This window comes from Neocloeon triangulifer, unplaced genomic scaffold (genome assembly GCF_031216515.1).
Source record: "Neocloeon triangulifer isolate White Clay Creek 2 clone unplaced genomic scaffold, ASM3121651v1 ptg000009l, whole genome shotgun sequence".
Classification (NCBI taxonomy): domain Eukaryota; kingdom Metazoa; phylum Arthropoda; class Insecta; order Ephemeroptera; family Baetidae; genus Neocloeon; species Neocloeon triangulifer.
This window is the reverse complement of record NW_026775551.1, coordinates 638,089-658,836: the sequence shown is the minus strand read 5'-3', so window position 1 is coordinate 658,836 and position 20,748 is coordinate 638,089. Positions and strand designations below refer to the sequence as shown.

Here is a 20,748-nt window from a genome sequence, read left to right as displayed (position 1 = left end):
AAACAAATGAATTTTTTTGTTAACCCATGTAACAATAATATTGGACATTTAATTTAATTGAACAATTAGCTCTTATTAATAATTTCGTTCAGCTTTTCCGATGCTGTATCATATTTTTTACGGACCTAAATTATTTTCCTGTGTTGCAGCAGATTGCAAGATTGTGGCGAATTTCATCTTGAAGCTGCACGCCAAGAAGCACTTGCCACAATTCAGGAACAGGTCGCTCATTGAGCGCGTTTCCCGCATTTCGTGCACTTCACGCGACTGCTATTATTATATCATATTTTGCAGAAGAATGCATGCAAGCGTAGACAATTATCACCTTACTCAACCGCCCAGTTTTCTGCGTGTGGTGGAAAAATTGTTTATAAAGAAAGTATCTGATCCAAATTAAAAGCAGTTTGAGCTGAAATTATACATCAAATATATTTAAAATTTAAATGCATTAGCAATTTTATTTATTTATTCAATAATTTTACGAGAACAATGAAGAATTAATTAATTAACCAGTGCCTTTAAACAATTTAAATTTCTTAAAATACTCTTGGACATTTAGCTTCGGAGATGGTTTTGTGGCAAGACAAGTTGGGAAGTTTTCAGGCTGCTCGATCCAAAGTTTGTGCGGAACATTTGCCTCTGTCAAAGAAGCTGCAAGATTTTTCAGCGAATCTTCACTCGGAGCCTAGAACAAATATTCAAAAAATATTATTTTTATATTATGAAATTTTGAAATATTTTTGAATAAATCTATTAAAAAATTGATTTAAAAATTGGTTAATAATATTAACAAAACTGCGGTCATTACATGCTTTTAATTTTTATGAGTATCCAATTTAATTACATGATTTTAATACTATAAACCCTTTATTTATTTATTTATTTATTTTTAATCAGAAAATCACGATGTGCATTTATAAATTTCCTTGATTGAGTAGAATGTGAATTGCAAATATTTAGTTAATTCATTACCAAATAAAAATTAATTTTCAAATCCCTCTTTTTTTATTGTACAATGTACTATAACAATAAAGTTGTGATTTTATTAATTTTATCTTTTGATTCTTTTGTAAAATTAAGTAAATTGAATGCTATCAATCATAGGAAAGAAAAGCTAATCCAATTCAAAATAAGGAAGAATAAAATCAAAGCAATATGAGGAGGCTATCAATTTTTCACACCTCAAGAACGATTTTCCGCATCGAGTCGAGATCCGCGAGGTACTCCTTCATGTGCTCGTCCTCGTAGAAAAGGTGCGTGACCGCGGTGCACGCGTGACATGCCTGCGCCAGCACGGCCCCCACGGGCCACTTGAGTTGGGACAAAAGGTCCCCTCGCACCACCACGTACTGCACGATCGGATTTGAGCCCATTTTTTGCAAAGCGCAAAAGTAAAACGTCAATGAAACTCTACACACTACTCTCTGCTTTGTTTACTACGATCAGCTGGCGCGGTCACGTGACCTTTCGAGTGCGTGAAGAGAAGTGAGACGGAGAAAGTGGTTTACGGATTTGGCAGGAATTTGCAAACTAGTCATTACTATTAGCGAGCAAGAGGTGTTCATCACTTTCAAGAGGACAATGTAAAATAATTGTGCTCGTGCGTGAACATAAATCACCTTAGCAATCGACTTCACTTCTTCATTTCGTGCGAAGATAGAGATGCTGCGCCTTGTTACATAACAGTGGGTTTCATTCTCGCATCCTTTGTTCTCAGCATTCATGTGTGCGAGTTGAGTTGATAATAATAGTTTCTATTTTAACGCATAATTGAAGGTTAGGTGTTCAAATGAGTGAAACTTTGTGTTCCTCGGCTTGTGAAAACTTTTGTTTGTGTATAAATAATATATAATATACCTCAAGCTTTTTGGTTTTCGGATCATTGCAGAAAATAACAAAATTATGTTATTTGTTTCTTTTATTTTTAGGGTGAAATTTTGCATTCATCAATATGCTTGTAATTTTTTTTTAATTACTTATTTCTGGATATTCAAGAAAAATCAAATTATTGCAATAATTACAATATAATTATTTATTAATTTTTAAATAATTAAATTATAATTAGATAATTTTTCTATTTCATTTAGAAAATAATTTCATTCAAAATTAAAATATAAACTTATTTTCATTTCATTTTAGATCTGGCAACGGATTGATCTCAACTTCCGATGGCGCAGAATCACTATGACATCCTCGAACTCAAAAAGGACTGCTCGACGCAGGACATCCGATGCGCCTTCATCAAGCTGTCCAAGCAGCACCACCCGGACACCAGCGGCTCCCCAAAAACCAACCACTTCGTCAAGATCAACGAGGCCTACAGCATCCTCAGCAAGCCGGACCTGCGGCGCGAGTACGACGTCCATCTGCGAATGAAGGCGGCGCCCGTCTACACCCCAGGGGTCGGCTACCAGGTCTTCAAGGACGACAACATCTTCCGACCAGGTCATGGTTTTGACAGGGCAGCCGATAGGCCTTACTATGGCATCAAAGGATTGAAGAAAATCAGCAACAAATGGATTGTCCTGGCCTGTTTCGTTTTCACAGGTTTAGGAGTCGGACTGCAGGTATTTAGAATCACTTTTTTCCCCTCATATTTTACAAAATTTTAAACTAAAAAATTGTTTTAAAAATGTTAACAGGTTTTTGCAATCAGGAAGTCTTTTGCCTTTTCAAGAGAAACCCTGGATAGAAAGAGTCTCGAAAGCTATAAAGCTTATCAGCAAGTGAGAGAACGAGCGACGTCTGTGAGTAAAGATGAGCAGCTTGATAGAATCAAGCAGGTAAATTAATCTCATTCTTTAAGAGTGGACATGTATTATAAATTTTAAAATAGATTTAAATAAATCTGAAAATTTTATTTTGTAAAATAAATCTATTTGGAATGTAAGGCTTCACAATGTTGTCGAAATGCAACCTCACAAATAAAAATTTCAAAATGTTTCAAAGGAGTAGTCTGTATTTTTCTGACTTTGGAACCTGGTTAATTATGAGTCGACCATCGTAACTCAGGGATGCGAAAGTCCAAGGGTCCCCGCTTGACCACTCCACAGCATACACGCTGTCTTCGTGCTCTTCGTAAATGGCCAAGACGCCGTCCTTCAAAGGTGCAGACCTATTATACCATTAGCCAGTAAAATTGATCACCAGGAATTTTCATTACTTTTCTTCGCTTGGAGACTCTTCCTCAACTATGTGCCCATAAGGCTCAGATGAAATGGACGCTGCGCTGAGCAAAATCACTCTTGAATCTGTACTTGAGGTCAAAACAAGTTGGTCGTGGAAGTGGTTGAAACGGATGCACCACACCCTTCAAACAATTGGTTCTATTAAATTTGAAGTAATTAAAAAATTACTAACCAGTGGGAATGGTCCGCTCTTGTTACGACTGGTGAACTGGTTTTTCGAATGTCCCAGAATTTACTGTTTCCGTCGTCACCACAACTAGCCAAGAAATACTGCCGGTTCGGATTGAAATCGATATCCCTGAAACATTAAGGTTTATGAAAAATTGCAATGAGCAATAAATTATTAACCTGACTAGTTGGTTGTGGGCACTTTCGATGACCCAAGCCTCCTGAGAAGTCCTCGTATCCCAGCCTCTGATAAACATTTCATTAGCCGTAGCCAACTGACTTTTTCCTTGATGAGGATTCCATTTTGCTGTTGAAAATTTTGGCTGTCCTTTTCCTTCAATGGCGCCCTTTGTTGCCGCCTTTCATAACTTCCTTTACTTGAAGTCAATTATAAAATTTCAAGCCTTACATCACACGTTTTGCCTGCAGTGTTCAGATCCCAGATGGCAAAATTTCCATCGACCACAGTCAAAAGTTTGTTTTCTTCCGTTGGATGAAAATAGGTGCACTTGATGTCCTCACCCAGTGGTGCAGTGTTCAGTTTTGTTAAAAGATTAAGACTGCAGATTTCAGAGGACGAACTGGCTTCGTCTGTAGTTTTCCAAACAGCTGTGTGTTTGCTGCAAGTCTTGTTGGTTGCTGATGTTTAAAAAAATTAATATCACTCAAATAAATTGATTGTGTAAATAAATTTGAAACTATAATTACCTGATATATGATTGTAGACCGTCGATATTATGTTTTTGTCTGTTGGCGACGAAGATATGTGCCAAATTTCTCCTTCTGTGTGCAGGAAAATTTCTGTTTTGATCATATTGCTCTCCTCGTCCAACTCTAGGCGGTGAACTTGGTTGTCAAACTTCAAAGATTGAGTGCCGACATAAAATCGCACCGCCTCTGTTTCAGCCTGTTGCGGCGCCAAAGCACGAGCCTTAAAAAGGAATTTTTTTAAATTTAATATTGAATTCTATGGACTAAATTTTTTTTATACATAATTAAATGGATATTGGTGATATAATATTAATCATCTCCTCGAGTGTCAACTTTTTCAAACAAATAATAAAACTTACTTGGAATTCAAGCCCATAAATAACCGGTGCATCTTCTTCCAACATTTTTACATCCAAATTGCACAAATCAGCATTAACCACTGCGATCAAAATCGAAATATATGTGATAAGAATGGATTTCTAAATAAGAAAAAGAAACACGGAGATTTTGTTGAGATACATAAACGATAAACGAGATACGAGATAAACATTCGCGAATAGGGGCGTGTACTTTTCCACCTTTCCACGCAACGTTCTTATAAGTGGGTCGTTTTTTTAAAAATTAAGTCAGATTTTACTACAGAATCGGATAAATTAATTAATTTTAGAATTTTTGGCACCATTCAAATGTCGAAAAATTTGGCCGTCTTTCGGCGATCAGCGTTCGAAAAAGGGGGAGTGACAGGGTCGTCTGCGAGTTGCGAGTGAAACGCCCCCTTTTGCCGCTCGCTGCGATCTCTTGTTGCTGAGATCCACACTGCGAGCTGCGAGCTAGCGCCGCTAGCGGCTGCAAATTCAAACTGATTCAAGAATTTCAAGATTCAAACAACAAGCAAGAGCAAGCAGTCGAATTTGGCCTCTGTGGCAGTCCTCCGGTAGCTGTTTTCGGCCGTTTGAGGCTCGCGAAGGATCAACAGGTAATCCCTGATTCAATTAGTCGAGTATTTGAAACTTGTTCACGCGTAATTATGCTTGTTGCAGGTGCCCTCCGCTGGACCGTCGTGGCACTCGTGGCCCCTGATTTTAAGCTGATTTTAGGACCTGGTTTTGTATTTGTGGCAATAAGAATTTGTGGCTTTCGCGAATCGTGTAATTAACTGAAACCACGCATCTCTATACATGAACTAAAAATAAGGTAAATGCAATTTTTTTAAACAATTTCAAAAGTTATTTCTGAGTTATTTCCCATGTCCCGAGTTTAAGAAATTTAAATTTTTCACCGAAATTCACGAAATAATTTTTTTTATTTTAATCAGAGTAGTTTAGAATAGCAATGAAGATTCCAAATATAGTTTAAAAATAATAACTAACTGTAAATTCCAATAATCAAGCAACCAATCTTTTCCGAGTAGGACACCAAACTTGCAGCGCGCAAGTTTCCTACGCGGAAAAGATCCTTGATTCTTGGAATTTTTCTGTAAAATAAAATTTTTATTTATTATTGAGTATCTTCATTGTTATTTCAAACTACTCTGCTTGAAATAAAAAATTTAATCAAAATTATTTCGATGAAAACAATTTAACATCGTAGGCACTAGGCAGGACACCAAACTTGCAGCGCGCAAGTTTGGTGTCCTTCTTGGAAACGATACTTGATTTTAGGAATTTTTCAATGTAATAATTTTTTCATTTTTTATTATTTAGTTTTTGGCACCCTCTTTGTCATTCTTAAGGACTTCTTATTGACATAGTCAAATCACGTCTTTACAACAATATAAACAGATTTTTGCGATTGTTGAAAGACAATTGGAAATTTTAAAGTGGATATCCACAGCTTAGGATCGCAAAATTATTATTTAGTTACAATTGTGTTTATTAATGTACCACCGGGCATTCTCTGCCCAAATACATCATCCATACATTCAATATTATAAATTGCATTGATTACAAGAGAGAGAAATTACATCAAAAAATACAAAGACAGAACATACAAAGTAAATAGCCCTGAAATTGATATTGTTTATTATAAATATTATTTAGAACTGTTAGTATGGACCTTACGGATCATTTTGAAAACAAGAAAATTGGGAGTCACCCCATAAATTTTTGAGCAAATCGCATTTGAAGTTAACATGGCTCGCTTATGTAAAATTTTCACAAAAATCGTTTATCTGTAATTGAAGTACATGAAAATAACTTTGGCAAAAGTGTGTGACCCACCATCATGTTCCTTAATAACCGGGCTACAGATTTTGGCACAAGAAACTTGGGGGTCACCGCGTAAATTTTTGAGAAAAGTTTAATTGAAGGTCAAAAAACGTGGTTTTTTGCATTTTACTCGTTTCCGAGAAAGATAAGCTAATTTTTAAGCTCTTGGAATTAATTGATTTCATGATAGTTCGTATTTTGGTTCCAAAAATATCCAAGTAATAAAAAAATTTGATAATCTTACAATAGGCGCGACCTATACACCAGTATTAAAAAATTAGGTTGGTATGTCGCGCCTGCTGTAGTGGTTTTATGTCGCGCCTGCTGTAGTGGTTGATAAAGAAAACCGGTATTTATACCTCACAATCACCGGCACTGCAGGAAAGAATAAGGGCCTTTGGGATGGGTTCAGAAGGGGAAGACAATCTTAACTGATTGCAAAAGACGTGACCTTCCACAAATGTACGGGGAAGGGGGTTGTTTTTATATGTCGCGCCTCTTGTAATGGTTCACTACAATACGCGCGACATATGCACGCAACGCCTGTAGTAGGTCGCGCCTCTTGTAATCGACCACTACAACAGGCGCGACATATACAATATTAAGCAACTACAAAAAATTTAAAATTTTACAAAGAGGAAAATGTTAAAAAAGTGAAAATAGCGAAATTATATGCACATCATGAACCAGAACACCCCAACTACCGGCAACTCGGAGTTGGGCAACCCCCCAAGATTAATTTTTGCAGAAGCCGCGAGCGAGGGGTGGAGGCGCAGCGAGGTCGAGGACGTGGGGAAGGCCGTGCGGAGGGCAAGGACAAAAGGGCGGCTGTGTTCGTGAGGGGGCTCCGCAGGAGCTCCCTCACGATCCCCGCCCTTTTGTCCCGTCCGGAGCAGGATCTGAAATTCTTCTAAAAGTGGTCGGCAGGACTCGACAGGTGTCAATGCCTTCCAGTATCTTTTACCTGCCATCGCACGGATAACTCTCTTTTGAGCAATGAAAAACTTTTCCAACATAGGCGACCCCCCCCCCCCCCCCAATTTTCTGGTCATTGTGAGTTCGGACTGCATCATTTATGAGAAAGCCAACGTACTTTTTCTATTTACTTTTATATTTGAATTTAAGACTTCTTAATCTGTCACAGTTAGGAGCATTATTTTTCAGTGTAGATATTTGGGCACCCAAGAGCCTTAATTCTTCCTTTTGCTTACGAAGAAACTCAGAATCGGCATTCTTTTTCCTATTTGTCTAATTAATATTTTCTCCTTTGGGAAGCTCATTTCAAAGTACATAGTAAGCTTATCCATGAATTTACAGCACATATCATCAATATTATTACTTTCATAAACTTCGGTCCAACTTTCTGTACTTAAGAGATGGAAAAATTCAGTCCAGTTACTATCAGAGAATCTCCTGATATTTTTGTAATAATCTCTATCGAGTTCAATTGGAATTTGAAAATTAACAGACACCATTCTATGGTCGCTAAAAAATACATCACTGACAAAGGAAGTATGCGAGCACTTTAAGGAACTAAATACATGATCAATCAAAGTTGCTGATGTGATTGTAACCCGGGTAGCTTCGATTCCATTTACAAGTGACATTTCATAGCCATCCATTAAGTTCAGTAATTTCATTTTATCAGCGCATTGTCTGAGTTAAGATCAACATTCAAATCTAGTAACATTTCTTTCTCTGGACTTATAAACTTCTCAATAATATTTTCCAAATTTTCAATGAAGAATCGATATCTCTGTTTCCAGGATTACTCGGTCGGTAAAGCAGAAACCGCTTTGGCATTTGGCCCTTACGTTGGTGGTGCGCCGGACCGAAAGAGACAAAGAAAAGAGGTCTCGGAAAATCAAGAAAAACATGTTCTAGAGGAGCTGATTCACTCAGCCCAACAGAATCAGATTCAACTCACGGCACCTACCGACTCCTCCAAAGAAATCTGTCGATTGACTGAGGAAATTCAAAAACTTCTTAAAATCATATATCAAACTGGACAGGTTAAAGGGTATTTTAAAATTTCTTAGTATTATGAGATTTTACGATTTATCGGTATTGTTATAGCCTTCCCAACATCGGCAACACATGTTTTGTTAACAGCGTGTTGCAAGCATTAATTTCAAGCGAGTTAGCTTCCATGGAGATAAAAGCCTGTCAGGAGTCAAGTTCTGAATTGCTCAATCTTTTGAGAAGCTGCTTGACAGAAATGGGAGGAACGCAAGACAAATTCCTGGAGAAGCAACTGATAAAATTGAGAGGCGTTCTTGAAGTTGAACTTCAGTGGATTAAGAACACCTTCCAAGATGCCACAGAACTGCTTGACCATATCATTCAATGTTGTTCATCGTGTCCGGGTTGGCAACACATTTCAGATCTCTTCCAGTTCTCCCTTGTTGGAGTTTGCGGATGGTTAGTGTATTTTATCATGTTATAAAATTAAAATAAAATGGTTATTTAGGTGCATGTGCGGAATAAATGACGAGTCAGAGGAAGGGCGGACTCTTATTTTAGAAACTAATCATTTCTCTGAAACTGTTACTCTCAATAAGCTCTTGCAACAGACGCTTTCATTAAATGTCGACCACTGCTCCGGACATAGAAGAACTAATGCCTCAAAGATGTTTTTGACTGCACCAAGGTATTTTTTTTTATTTTACTAAGTTATTTTATATTTATTTATTTATTTATTTATTACATAATATTTTGCAGACTGATTCTCATGAGACTCACACGCAACCCTAATGTTCCTAAAGTGAGAGTGATGCTACCAAATTTCATTAGTATTGGAATTTTTGGCTGGCAAGTCATTTAGATTTTCATAATTTTTCTTTTTTTTAGAATCAAATGTTTATTTATTTCAGTGATGAATCGCGTTTTGAACTGTGCTCGCAGCTATGTGTCACCAACGTGGCCACTGGTACGCTATAAGGAAGGCAGCAAGCGGCCAATGGTTCAAAATGAGCGACAGTGCTGTGCAAGAGCTAACAGACGATTTGAGAGAAGAAGCGGAAAAGGACTCGGTCATTCTCCTTTTTGAATTAAGTAATATTTTTTTTTACCTAGAGTTTGTCAATAGTCTTTGATTTTTCTAATATCTTGTAGAGAGTCTCGAACACAACCCGAATATGAAGCATGTTGCCATTCAGACAGACAATACAGGCCACCCGAACGCCCAACGTCTACTGGATCTCTGGATTTTACTTCACTCAGTCTTTCCTGACCGGCGTCATGCAGAGGCCCCGATTTTTGGTGCATCGCTGGCAGTGTCTGTCTCCAGGACGTCAAACTCAAAGCCCACAGCATTGCTGGGCACTTTGAAGAATCGAGCGTAGTACTGCAATGTAAGTCATGATAATCTGAAATCAAGTTGATAATTATCTCGAGTACACAGGGCCTTTTCTTGGAGGGGGCGCATTTCAACAGGCAAACAGGACTGCTAGATGAGAGTCCGCCCAAAGTCCTCTTTGATTAACTGCCCATTGTTTGGCCGAAGCCTGGAATTAGGGTTAGAAAACATAATTTCATCTGTATTAGTTGATGTTTTTATTGATTAAATATTATATTTATAGAGGCCGAGTTCCAGCCAAGGTCCATTTTCAGATGCCCAGTGTATAAAACCAGAGCTCGGCGTGGCATCTTGAGCACCACTGGCCACTCAGATTCAGACTCAGATAATATTGATTTCGTATAGATCAACATTTGTACAGAAATAATCTTTGGAATAGGTCACTGTAATACAGCCATATCTCAATATAACTATAATACAGCTTACTAAATTTAAAATACATTAAAAATATAGTTCACACAATTTTACACAAAAAATATTCATGCACGTCATAGAACATTTTGTCGTAGAATATTAATTCCAATTCCTTCTCAAACACTTGATAACTATCAATGTTTTTTATTCTATCGGGAAGATGATTGAAAATCATAATGTGAGGGGACTGCGCAGTCAGCAACAGTCTGTTTTGTTTGACAAATAAGTCTTGCTCCGCTATAGGTTAATTTCGAGTACTGCGATTCTGGTGCACCTTGCTTTCAGAATTTTTGAGGAACAATTCAGGATACTTTTTGTAAAATTTAACACATTCAAAGGCGTACACAGAGAAGGCTGGCAGGATCTGAAATTCTTCAAAAAGTGGTCGGCAAGACTCGACAGGTGTCAATGCCTTCCAGTATCTTTTACCTGCCATCGCACGGATAACTCTCTTTTGAGCAATGAAAACCTTTTCCAACATAGGCGACCCACCCCAAATTACAATTGAGTATAGTAAGTGACTTTGAACATGGGCGAAATATACATCTCTTAGCAATTTAGTTTGAATGCGCTGCCTTAATTTAACAAAAAGGTACGTGGTACTTCTCAGTTTCGCTACAACCTGATCGCATTGGGTGCTCCAGTTCATTGTATCAGAGAGCATTACACCAAGTATTTTTGCTTGATTTACCACTTCAATTTCAGCGTCGTTAATTCTGATTACAGGCGGTTCCAATTTACTAGTTTGAGCAGTATGCATTTGCAGCACCAGAGCTTTCTTTTCGTTCAATCTTAAGCGGTTATTACTGGCAAAATCAATCATTTTGTCATTAGCCACAGCAGTTTTTTCGTTCAAGGCTTTGTAGTTTCTAGCCTTTACAATAAAAGATGAATCATCTGCGAACAAGGTAAGAGCGGCGACAATGATTTTTAAGGGCATATCATTACCGTAGGAGGAATAGCCAAAAGGGCCCAATACTGTTCCTTGTGGAACTCCAATCGAAACATTTTCCATTGTTGACTCAAATAATTTTTGCTCGCCATTTTCACACACCAAAAAGTTGAACAAGATGTTTTCTATCAGTAAGAAAGGACTTTAACTCTACCAACTTGGTGATGGAAGTGCAGCTGCCCAGTGACAAACCTGAGAATCACTGGATCAACAAAAGAGTGGCCGCCTTGTACCAACTCGGCGATTAACTTTTGTTGACTCACTATACATATTGATTTTTTTTTTGAATTGCTTAATAGTTTTTTAATTTTAATATAATATAAGCAATTTGAATGAAGTAAAAAGTGCAACAATTAAATTTTTTTTAATTTTGAAAGGTATTAAAATATATAAATTAAATCAAAATTAAAATTGCACTTACAGTATAATTATATAGTTTGTTGTGGTGTATAGCATTAAATAACCATAAAGATGTTTTATTACTTTTTTTAATGGTTTTCTTTAGGTTCTGTTTTTTTTTACATTGTTATGAAGAATATTCAAACAATCATAAAATATGAAATTGGTTGTTTGTTGACAATTTTTTAAATGCTGCCATGTTATTCTGAATTTTTCGGGCTAATTCAATCTGTAGGAATATAAAGATGGATTCTAGAATAAATAATGGAATAACAAACACGTGAGTTAATAATTAATACAGTATTGTTAGCACAATATATTTTAATAAATAAATTTGAAAAAATAGTTCATACAAATCTGGTGGTTTGCCAATTTAAGGGGGAGGCTAATTGTCTTTTTGCAGTAATTCAATTTAAGTGACGGTGACGATTTGGTTCAAAATGTAGAGTTTACAAAAGTTTCAACAGTCTAGCAAGGCTTCAAATTTTCCTTTCCATTTCTACGCGATTTTAGCGCGTTTTTTGTGTGAAAATTGATAATCGTTTCAATGAAACCGGTAAATGAATCTGCCTGTTACAATTGATTTAGATTTAAAATTGACCATATTTTTCGTATTTTTCTTGCATTCAATTTCATTTCATTTATTTCAAGTGTGTGCCAAAGTGTATCCGATTTTATCATGACTCGATATCGGATGTTATTGCCAATATAATCATAATTTCTACTTTATATTACCGGTTTTTTAAATAACCGTGCGGTGCGCAGCTGCGATTGGCAACATACGTTTTGGTTGGGTCGTGGTGGGCTGGGTGTGGTGAAAGTCCCCGTCGGTCGGTCGCGGATCCTTGTAGCGAAGTCACGTCTCTTCCAGATGCTATGTCAGTCACTGGAAGTGGTCGTAACCCCATATCGGCTATGTGACCTCTAATCGAGAATGTCGTCGGACAGGCAGGAGAGCGAGCAGGGCTCGGTGACCTCCGAGTTTAGACGGATGATTGACGACGAGGTGCGTCAGATCGAGCAGCACAGCGGACACCAGGCCGAGCAGGTTTCAAATTTATAAATTCTTCATCCTTTCTGATGATAATTAATTGCATAAAATTTGATATGAACAGCTTAAGTCGAGTCTGTACGAGAAATGGGTGTCGGAGCTGCTGGACACGATCGCCATCATGAGCAAGCACACGCTCGAGCTAGAAAAAGTGGCCACTGCATCCGTCTCCAAACTGGAGGACAAACTGCTCGAGTCCACCGAGACGACGCACAACTTCATGCAGCAAAACCACAACCGCTTCACCAGCACGAAATTGGTATTACTTGTCAAGTTCATATTAGTGAAAAAAAATTAATACTAAATTTTCAGCACGCCGATTCCGGAATAGGAAATAGCGTTTCAAACCAGCAGACGGAGGATTTGGGGTGCAAAAAATTCAATAGTTTGCCACTTTTAAACTCCATTAATTTAATTTTGTATTTTTAGTACGGGGATCCGAGAGCCTCTGATTAAAAGGTTGCAGGAGAGCAGTGACTTTGCCAAGACTTATCTCCTCAGGTGCAATGAGCTGGAAAAGTTAGTTGTCCCACCATGAAGTTGCAGAGGAATTTAATCAAATTTTATATTGACAGGAAAATTGAAATTCTCGAGGCAAGCAATCAAGGTTTGAGGCACAAGCTGCTGGAAAAAGAGGAGGCTGTTAGACCAAATGTAAAATTTGGCATCTTTAATTAAAACTGAGTCTGATTTTAATGATACAAAATAGCTATCTGAGAATTTGGAGAAATCGAGGCTGCAGTCGGAGCTTGATGCTAGGGTTCGAGACTTGGCTCAAGAGACTAGTCTAAGGAAAAGGCTGGAAAAGGTTGGTCATTTTTTTTGCGAGTTTTTACTCAAATTAATTATTTATGTAAATAGAGTAAATTTTACTTACGAAAATTTCACTATTTTCTTAACTCATTTTGATATCCTTTAAATTAGTTTTGGAAAGTAAAGTGAATAGTTTTTATAAATGAATCCCTTAATTAATAGATTATCCAGATTTCAGGATTTTTCTACTTTTTTTAACCTAATTAACCCTTAATTTCAACTTCTTTGATTTATTTTGTAATCATGTATTTAAAACTAACTAGCAATGCACAAAAGTTACAATATGATTAAAAATACTAATATTGCTTACAAATTTTTTTCCCATAATTAGGATTCATTGCAGAGCTTAATTTGATTCAATTTGAGTAAAAGTAATGATAATTGTTTTTGTATGAAAAAATTTTTTGTTGTTGCTTTCGAATTTATTTTTCTGACTTTGTTCATGATTTTAGCGCGTGTGCAAGCAGTCGGAGGAAATAAAAGCTCTGACGCAGGAGGTGGCAGCCAAGCATGACCAGGTGCTGCAGCAGGAGCAGCGGACAAGAGAGGTGCAGCAGCAGATGGAGAAGATGCACGCCCAAAACAACTACCAAAACTTGTTGATTGAGTCCCTGCGCAAAGAGGTCAAGAAACTGAAGCTTGCCACCAACTCTAAAGTACCAAAATTGTTTAAATAGTTGATCCTTTTTATATTCATTGCATTTGAATTAGAACTCTTCCTACGCGACGCCCAGCATTCTGTCAGCAAGAGAATGTGACGAGGTTGGAAACAAAGGAGGAGAACCTATGAAAATTGTGGTGGAGCACCAAGTGAGTTTGAAATTTGAAACTAGATCTTAATGTAGGATTAAAACTCTGTGTTGAAGATAATGGTTTCCAAGTTTGCAAGGCAAGGGTGCAAAAAGCACGGAAGAAGCACCAGAGTGACCGGGCCAAGTTCCTCTCCTGAACCGTCCTTCACTACCTGCCACCCTTATCCCTTTTAGAACCCTCAAATCCATCTAACTAGTCACTCTCTTTAGGCTGATTAGATTAAATTTAGCAAAATATTTATACAAGCTCAATTGGTGCTGTTTGATTTTTTTTAATTCTGGAAGATATTTTTTGTACTTTATTGGCAATTATTAAAAGGAACATACTGTGAAAAATACTTTGTTAAAACTGGAAGATATCAATTAGTCTGATTTTTTATTATTAAAAAAAAAAGTGAGTTGAGCCTAAAATATTATTATTTTTTAATGCCAATATCTGGATAGAAACACTATATTTATTTCAATTTATTTGGTAAATAGCATGGATGTTTTCCATAAAAAAAATAAAAATTAAAATGGACATGATTTGCCCTATTAATAGTAACGTTTACAACGTTATTTATTGAATTTCTAGTCAGTTAAAAAAGATTGTCATGTTAAAATGGATTTCAACAAAGAAACTGTAAAACATTAACTGGACAGTCAGATATCAATATTTTTCTTTGGCTGAAGTGGGCTGGAGCGTGCTATAGTTTTTCTATCATCACCAGCTGGCAAGAATTTAACCCTTTTAAATCGGCATCATCAACTTCCTGTCTGCTGGAAGCACAAGTGTGTTCCTCAAAAGTCACTTGCCTTGTTCTTTCTCACTCTCCCCTAGGCTCTATTAAACTGGGGGCGGGGAGCGTGAGATCTATTTTTGAAGTAGCCCCTCTCGTCTGCTTCCTTGGTCCAACTTCATGTCAGTTCAGAAATAAGCACGGGGCGTGCAGTTGCCCTTTCGTGATTAAAAATTTTATTGAAGAGAAAAGCGCATTCTGAGCAAAGCAATGTGTGCTGATTGATTCTAGATTGCACCGTCGCCACATGCAGGTGATCATGCCGAGCAGACCAGTATGAATAATGAACAGGTAAATAAAACATTACTAATTAGGCCTGATTAAGCCCATTGGGTTTCCCAATTGAAAAAGTCACAGAGCCAAGTTTGGCCCAGTTTAAAAACTGCTGGCAAATTTAAATAAAATTTTTGGGCATTGTTATGAATATTATTTATAATAATCTGCACACTAAAAAAAATACAACGTGAGGTTATTAAAAATAACAATTAAGATTTTCAATTCATTTATTCTCTCGCAACAAGTCAACAAAAGTAGAAAAATCACATTGGGAGAGAATTGGCAGCCAGCTCTAGTAAACAACTTACTAAAACTCATAGGCTCAATTTGGAAGCAAAAGTGTTTCCAACTTAAACCTATTTTATTTAAAAAGAAGGTTTAATTAACTTAATTAGCAGCCTCAAGCCCCTCCGGACTCAGCCACAACAAGGCCCTGGCTAGGGAAAAATATTTTTTACACATGAATTGAATTATCAGGTTAATATCATTAAAAATTCTTGCTATTTTTATTCCTAAATCTAAATAAACTAAACGACAAAATAAACACAATTAAATAAATGGGGAGGTTGTTGACCTGGGACCCTCAGGGTTGAGAAACTAGCTGCGTTAGAAAGGGGCGAATGCAGCTAGTGAATTTATTTCGCGACACTTTCCTTTTTATAAGAAAACTTCAATTGTAATTTTTTTATAAGTTCTTTTTGCGATTAAATTTTATTATATAATTATTTATGTAATACATTTTTAGCACCAAAGTTTAAAAATTTTGGTACTGAGCAGGCCTCAAATTTCTTTAAGTTTTGCCCAAGCATCTCTTCTTGCCTCGAATATTAATTAGCTCACTTTAGAATTTACTGTGCGGCACGCCACCGCGGCAGCCGCAGCCATGCGCGAAGTAAATATTTCGCAAAACCACACTTGCTGCTCGTGAAAATTGCGGCTGTTGCGATGAATAACGTGCATTTTATTACGTCGTAGGTTATTAAAATTATCGCTAGTAAAAAATAATAATTTCAAAAAATATCCGTAATGTATCAAAAAAATTGAATGTTCAATGTTGGTTGGCAGGAATTGTTGAGGCTGCAAAGGCGCCTCGAGGAAATGGAGACCAAGGTGAAAGAAAACGAAGAGCTCATAATGACACTGCAAGCTGCGGCTGGACCAAGTCGATCTCAAACTTTGGCTCTCATTCACAAGATGTCTTCAGACCAACTTAAACTCACCCTCTTTAACAAAGAAAAAGAGGTAATGAAAGTCAATAGTATTTTCCCCCTTTGCTAAAACCAGTAACTTTTCATTTTTCATCTGTTTTGTATCCTCACATTAGATTTTGGAGCAACGCACACTTATTGGTCAGCTGCAGGAGGCGCTGGTCAGCTCCAAAAATAAGCTCGACGATCTGCACAAGAGTGGCGATCACGCAGATGTGAGTGCCTCAGAAGTGTCTGGTTCTCGAGGATCCGTCCACGACGTTTAACTCCTCTGCTAATCACCCTGTATATTTTTCTACTAACCTGTCCCTGGAATTCCTGTCTGACTCAGGAAAGAAGAGAAAGTGACTAAAGTTCTAGAAAGTTGTTGCCATGTTTGATGTTGTTTTACATTTTACACCAACAAATAAGACAAATTGGCAGAGTCAAAAAGCTAAAGTCTTCTTGTGATGTTTTGCCATTTAACACTCCTGTGTTGTGCTGACAACTGCTGTTTTGCATTTATTTTACCTGTCTCCTTCTATTAAGCCCTTTTTTTTAAATAATAACTTTTCTGTGTTTGTTTGACTAACAGAGTATATTGATTAAAGTGGATTTATTCATCTATTTAATTCCTTGTGATTTCATTAATCAACATAAAAAATATTTTAGACTAGAATATTATTAAAATAATTAATAATTAAAAAATATTATCACTATATACAATCTGAGCAGAGTTAATGCCAAGTGGTGGCCAGGTTGCATAACTTTTCAGCATATTGCATGAACTTTCAACAAAATTTAACCGCTAGTTTCCTTACACTGAATTTTCATGAGTTTTGGCGTCATTTGTTTCAAAGTCATTGTGTCCACGCGAGTATTTTCATTGTGGTCATCATCATCACCATGTACATACAGAGAGACCATTGTCTAAAGGATTGCTGAAGGTTCGGAAAAAAAAATTTGAATCAACTTATTTGTGCAATCAAATATTGAAACAATTTTGAAAAATTTGATTAGGAAATGAAGTTTTCCCTGGACCTGACCAACGAGCTGTCCAGTCAGTTGAGCGAAGCGAGGCGCCAACTGCGCTTCTACGAGCAGCACAACCGCGACCTTTCATTGGAGGTGATGCGCGTCAGGAACGACAAGACGGAGTCCGAGTTGCAACTTGAAAAGATCGTGAAGGAAAAGGGCGCAGATTTGGCCGCCAAGGAGGCGCAGATTCAAAGTCTGCAGGCGCAGGTCGGCAGCCAGGTTGACCACTCGACCTGCGCCCAGCAAATAGCAACGCTGCAGCATTGCGTGGAAGAGGGTGCCAAAATGTTAAGGGAGAAAAATGAGCAGATCGCTGAGCTGCGGACGAAACTTGACGAAATGTGCGAAGAAGCTGAGGAGCAGCTCAGGGTGGTGTCGCGGAGGGATGCGGCCCTGGCCAAGCTGCAAGGGTCACTGAGAAACGTCTGCAGGGACAGGGAAGAACTGCAGATGCAGATTGAGAGTTTGAAAGACGAGGGCCGGCAGGAGGCTAGTTTTCCAAATGAGGAATACAAGTAAGTATTTTGCTTTGATAAAATTTTATTTAATAAAATCATCAAAACATGCAGAGAGCAAATCAAACGAGCCGAGGACGAGTTGAGCTTGTGGAAGGAACGGTACAAAATAATCAGTACGAATCTAGAGCAAAAAGAGAAAATGATTGAGGAAATGAGGCGCAGGCATGAGGTGGAAACTAGTCAGGCTATGGCGCAGACCGTGAGTGTAGAAAAAATGGTCAAAATTGAAGCGGAGGTGGAGGATCTCAAGGATAAATTAGCCACGGCGAAGACAGAGTTGTCTGAAATGAGGGCGAGGTGCGAAATGAAGGTGGCCGAAGTGGAGAAGTGCAGGAGGCGGCTGGACCTGGAGGCGGAGAAAGGTCGGAGGGACAAGGACGAGGCCCAAAAATTCGCAGTCCAAATTGAGGAGCAGGTTAATATTATTATTATTTTTTTTAATTTTATTTCGCAAAAACATATAAATTAATTATATCATTTCTAGACTAAAAAGGTTCAAGAACTAAAGAAGGATATGGATTATCAACAAAATTCGTTCAAAAGCCGCGAGGACGAGATGAAAAGGCTCCTGCGGCTGAGCTGCGAAAACGTGCAGCACCTGCAGGAGCTGAACGTGGAGCTCAATGTAAAAGCGGAGGCCGCCGAGCGGCTGGAGCAGCGCGTTCTGCAGTTGGAAGCGGCCACCAAGGAGGCGCAACTCGCATTGGAGGTGGCTCAGGAGGAGGTGGAACGGCTTCACAGGCACCTGGAGGTGGCGGAGCGCGAAGCCAACGAGGGTAAAGAGCAACTCGGACGCTTCGAGACTGAACTGATGCTTAGCACCGAGAGGGTGGTGCAGTTGCAAGGGTTGCTCGCTCAGGCACAGCAGGAGCGACAGCGGGCGGCCGACGATGCGGCCAACCTCAGGGCTCAGCTTGGCGCCCAGGCCCTCGCTAACCAGGCTCAGCAAGCCGAACTGACGACCCAGCTGCAGAGCGCCCAGCTTGAGAAGCAACACCTTGAGAGGAGCCAAAAACAACTCGAGGATATGTGCAAAACTCTTTCTTCACAGGTAACTAAATTATATAATATATTTGTTTTTATTAATTTTAAACAAATGATAAATAGATTTGGTAACAAGGAACAAAAAATTTATTAATTTATTAAAAAATATATTAATTAATTGAATAAAAATATTAAAAATTATATATTGTATAATTGAATGAAAATGGTGAAATGGAAATATTAAAAATAATTAAATCAACAACATTGTTATAAAAATTTTTAAATATTAAGTTTCTACAAATTTATCAATTTTAATAATCTAATTATAATCAAAATGAAACGTTAAAAAAAACTTTTACATAATATTTTATGCACAAGAAATTCTTCCCATTTTCATTTGCGATGAAAAATTGGAAGGCTTCCTGACAAGTAAATTTTGTAGCTCGGTGGGCAGAAGAGCGAGAGAGAAAAATATGTACGCGGGCTGAAGCAGGCGGCGGCTGAAAGGTCGCAAATGTGCCAAGAAGCGCGTCAAGTTCTGGCGGTGGCCAGGGAGTGGCTGGCCGAGCACCGAGCCAGCGCCATGGAACTCCATCAGCTGCGCACCGAAAGAGAGTAAATACAATTTTGATTCCAATTAAAAACTACCCGCGTAGCACTTCCCTGATGATGATTAAAAAGTTTGCTCCCTTTGAAGCGCTGCTCATTTTTATTTTCGCATAGTTGGTCGCAAAATGAAAAGGTGAAACATTAGCCCGGTCTAAAGTATCAAAGCGGCCGCTCATTAAAATTACGCTAGAAACGACGTGCACCCAATTCAATGAAATTCACACCGGTGCTCGTTTATTTTGTGCAGCTTTCTCAAATTGCTATCGTCCGGTTTCGAAAGAGACCGGCTAGATGAAACGGGTTCGTTAAATTTTTACGCCTGCAGGCGGCTGCTCAAAGAGAACAATGCCCTGCGACACCGTTCCAGAGCGTCGACCTCGATGCTCAACCCCTGGGACTGTGGCCTCGTCGACAGGGAAGAGTCTGGATTTTGGGTAAGTATTAAAAAATAATTATTTTATTATTTATGAGAGCAAAAAAGTTTCATGTTCAAATATATAATTTTCTGGCAACCGGTTTTACTTGAGTGCCGCGCAGGTTGCCTATCTTCTCCATTTCGAGTCAGTGAATCGCGAATTGCAAATGTAATTTGCCTTAATGATGCGTACAAGACCTGATCGCGGTACCAATTTCCTGTGGCCGCAATTGAATGGCTTAAGTTGGCGGGCGGACGAGGCAAAAATAAAGTTAGCAACTATTGATTCAGTTGAAATTAAACCGCCAAGTTTTCCAATTGCCTCCACTCAGGTGCCGCAAATGTTTTGTTTTTGTGTTTTCCGCAGAGCTCCCACTGGACGACGCAGTTGGACGAGGTGGATCAAGAAATCGAGACTTTCAGGCGGAGGACCGAAAGTTGGGGCGAAGAGGAGGAGGACGAGGTGGACGGCGCAGAAGGCAGGGGCGACAATGGATACCAGTCGGGATACCAATCCGGATCCAGCAAATAAAAATCTATTTGTACAAAGGCCATTAATTTTATAGAATTAACCGACTGATTTAAATTACTTTTCATTGGACTAATTTTCTAAAAACTGTAAAAATATGAGTTTTTCCTATAGTTTTAAATAAAACTTCATCCTTTACTATACAAATTTGTTTTCCTCCATAACCCATAACATTGAAATGTTTGCGAATTTGCAATGGATATGTGTTTTACTCAAAATCATGAGGCAATATATCCGAAAAAGCTGCATTATTTTGACGAGGCCACGTCAAAAACACAGCAAATTTACGCTGGCATAAATTTGGGCCGCCGAGGCAATTACCCAGTGCCACAATGGCCCT

General features: G+C 38.2%; 5 protein-coding genes across 7 annotated transcripts; 3 read left to right on the top strand and 2 right to left on the bottom strand.

The window, feature by feature from the left end:
* Positions 1–409: 409 nt before the first annotated feature.
* LOC132195563 (putative peptidyl-tRNA hydrolase PTRHD1) lies at positions 410–1,449 on the bottom strand. Its single transcript, XM_059617650.1, has 2 exons — positions 1,182–1,449; positions 410–685 (listed from the first exon to the last, which is right to left on the bottom strand). Exons 1-2 carry the CDS (start codon positions 1,371–1,373, stop codon positions 506–508), a joined length of 372 nt encoding a protein of 123 aa, XP_059473633.1. The 5' UTR covers positions 1,374–1,449; the 3' UTR covers positions 410–505.
* A 12-nt stretch (positions 1,450–1,461) lies between these two features.
* Positions 1,462–2,951, top strand: LOC132195562 (dnaJ-like protein 60). The gene is made up of 3 exons (XM_059617649.1): positions 1,462–1,685; positions 2,140–2,567; positions 2,643–2,951. The coding sequence occupies exons 2-3, from the start codon at positions 2,169–2,171 to the stop codon at positions 2,790–2,792; spliced, it is 549 nt and encodes a 182-aa protein (XP_059473632.1). The 5' UTR covers positions 1,462–1,685; positions 2,140–2,168; the 3' UTR covers positions 2,793–2,951.
* LOC132195558 (EARP-interacting protein homolog) lies at positions 2,844–4,763 on the bottom strand. Its single transcript, XM_059617642.1, has 8 exons — positions 4,747–4,763; positions 4,427–4,546; positions 4,065–4,287; positions 3,766–3,995; positions 3,537–3,715; positions 3,361–3,486; positions 3,164–3,310; positions 2,844–3,115 (listed from the first exon to the last, which is right to left on the bottom strand). Exons 1-8 carry the CDS (start codon positions 4,747–4,749, stop codon positions 2,944–2,946), a joined length of 1,200 nt encoding a protein of 399 aa, XP_059473625.1. The 5' UTR covers positions 4,750–4,763; the 3' UTR covers positions 2,844–2,943.
* Positions 4,764–7,650: 2,887 nt separating this feature from the next.
* LOC132195478 (uncharacterized) lies at positions 7,651–10,338 on the top strand. Its single transcript, XM_059617496.1, has 9 exons — positions 7,651–7,698; positions 8,041–8,294; positions 8,351–8,695; positions 8,745–8,924; positions 8,996–9,085; positions 9,148–9,328; positions 9,389–9,627; positions 9,678–9,791; positions 9,856–10,338. Exons 1-6 carry the CDS (start codon positions 7,651–7,653, stop codon positions 9,212–9,214), a joined length of 984 nt encoding a protein of 327 aa, XP_059473479.1. The 3' UTR covers positions 9,215–9,328; positions 9,389–9,627; positions 9,678–9,791; positions 9,856–10,338.
* Positions 10,339–12,191: 1,853 nt separating this feature from the next.
* On the top strand, positions 12,192–20,548 carry LOC132195240 (myosin-9-like). Of its 3 annotated transcripts, XM_059617099.1 has the most exons (18): positions 12,193–12,445; positions 12,513–12,707; positions 12,761–12,816; positions 12,878–12,967; positions 13,024–13,102; positions 13,158–13,256; positions 13,714–13,917; positions 13,973–14,071; positions 15,084–15,143; positions 16,194–16,370; positions 16,453–16,551; positions 17,176–17,262; positions 17,336–17,868; positions 17,923–18,286; positions 18,356–18,922; positions 19,298–19,470; positions 19,790–19,898; positions 20,247–20,548. In XM_059617099.1, the coding sequence occupies exons 1-18, from the start codon at positions 12,332–12,334 to the stop codon at positions 20,409–20,411; spliced, it is 3,270 nt and encodes a 1,089-aa protein (XP_059473082.1). In that variant the 5' UTR covers positions 12,193–12,331; the 3' UTR covers positions 20,412–20,548. The 3 variants fall into 3 exon arrangements, with proteins under 3 accessions (XP_059473083.1, XP_059473082.1, XP_059473084.1); XM_059617100.1 differs by lacking the exon at positions 15,084–15,143 and having other exon boundaries at positions 12,192–12,445; XM_059617101.1 differs by lacking the exon at positions 17,176–17,262.
* Positions 20,549–20,748: the final 200 nt, after the last annotated feature.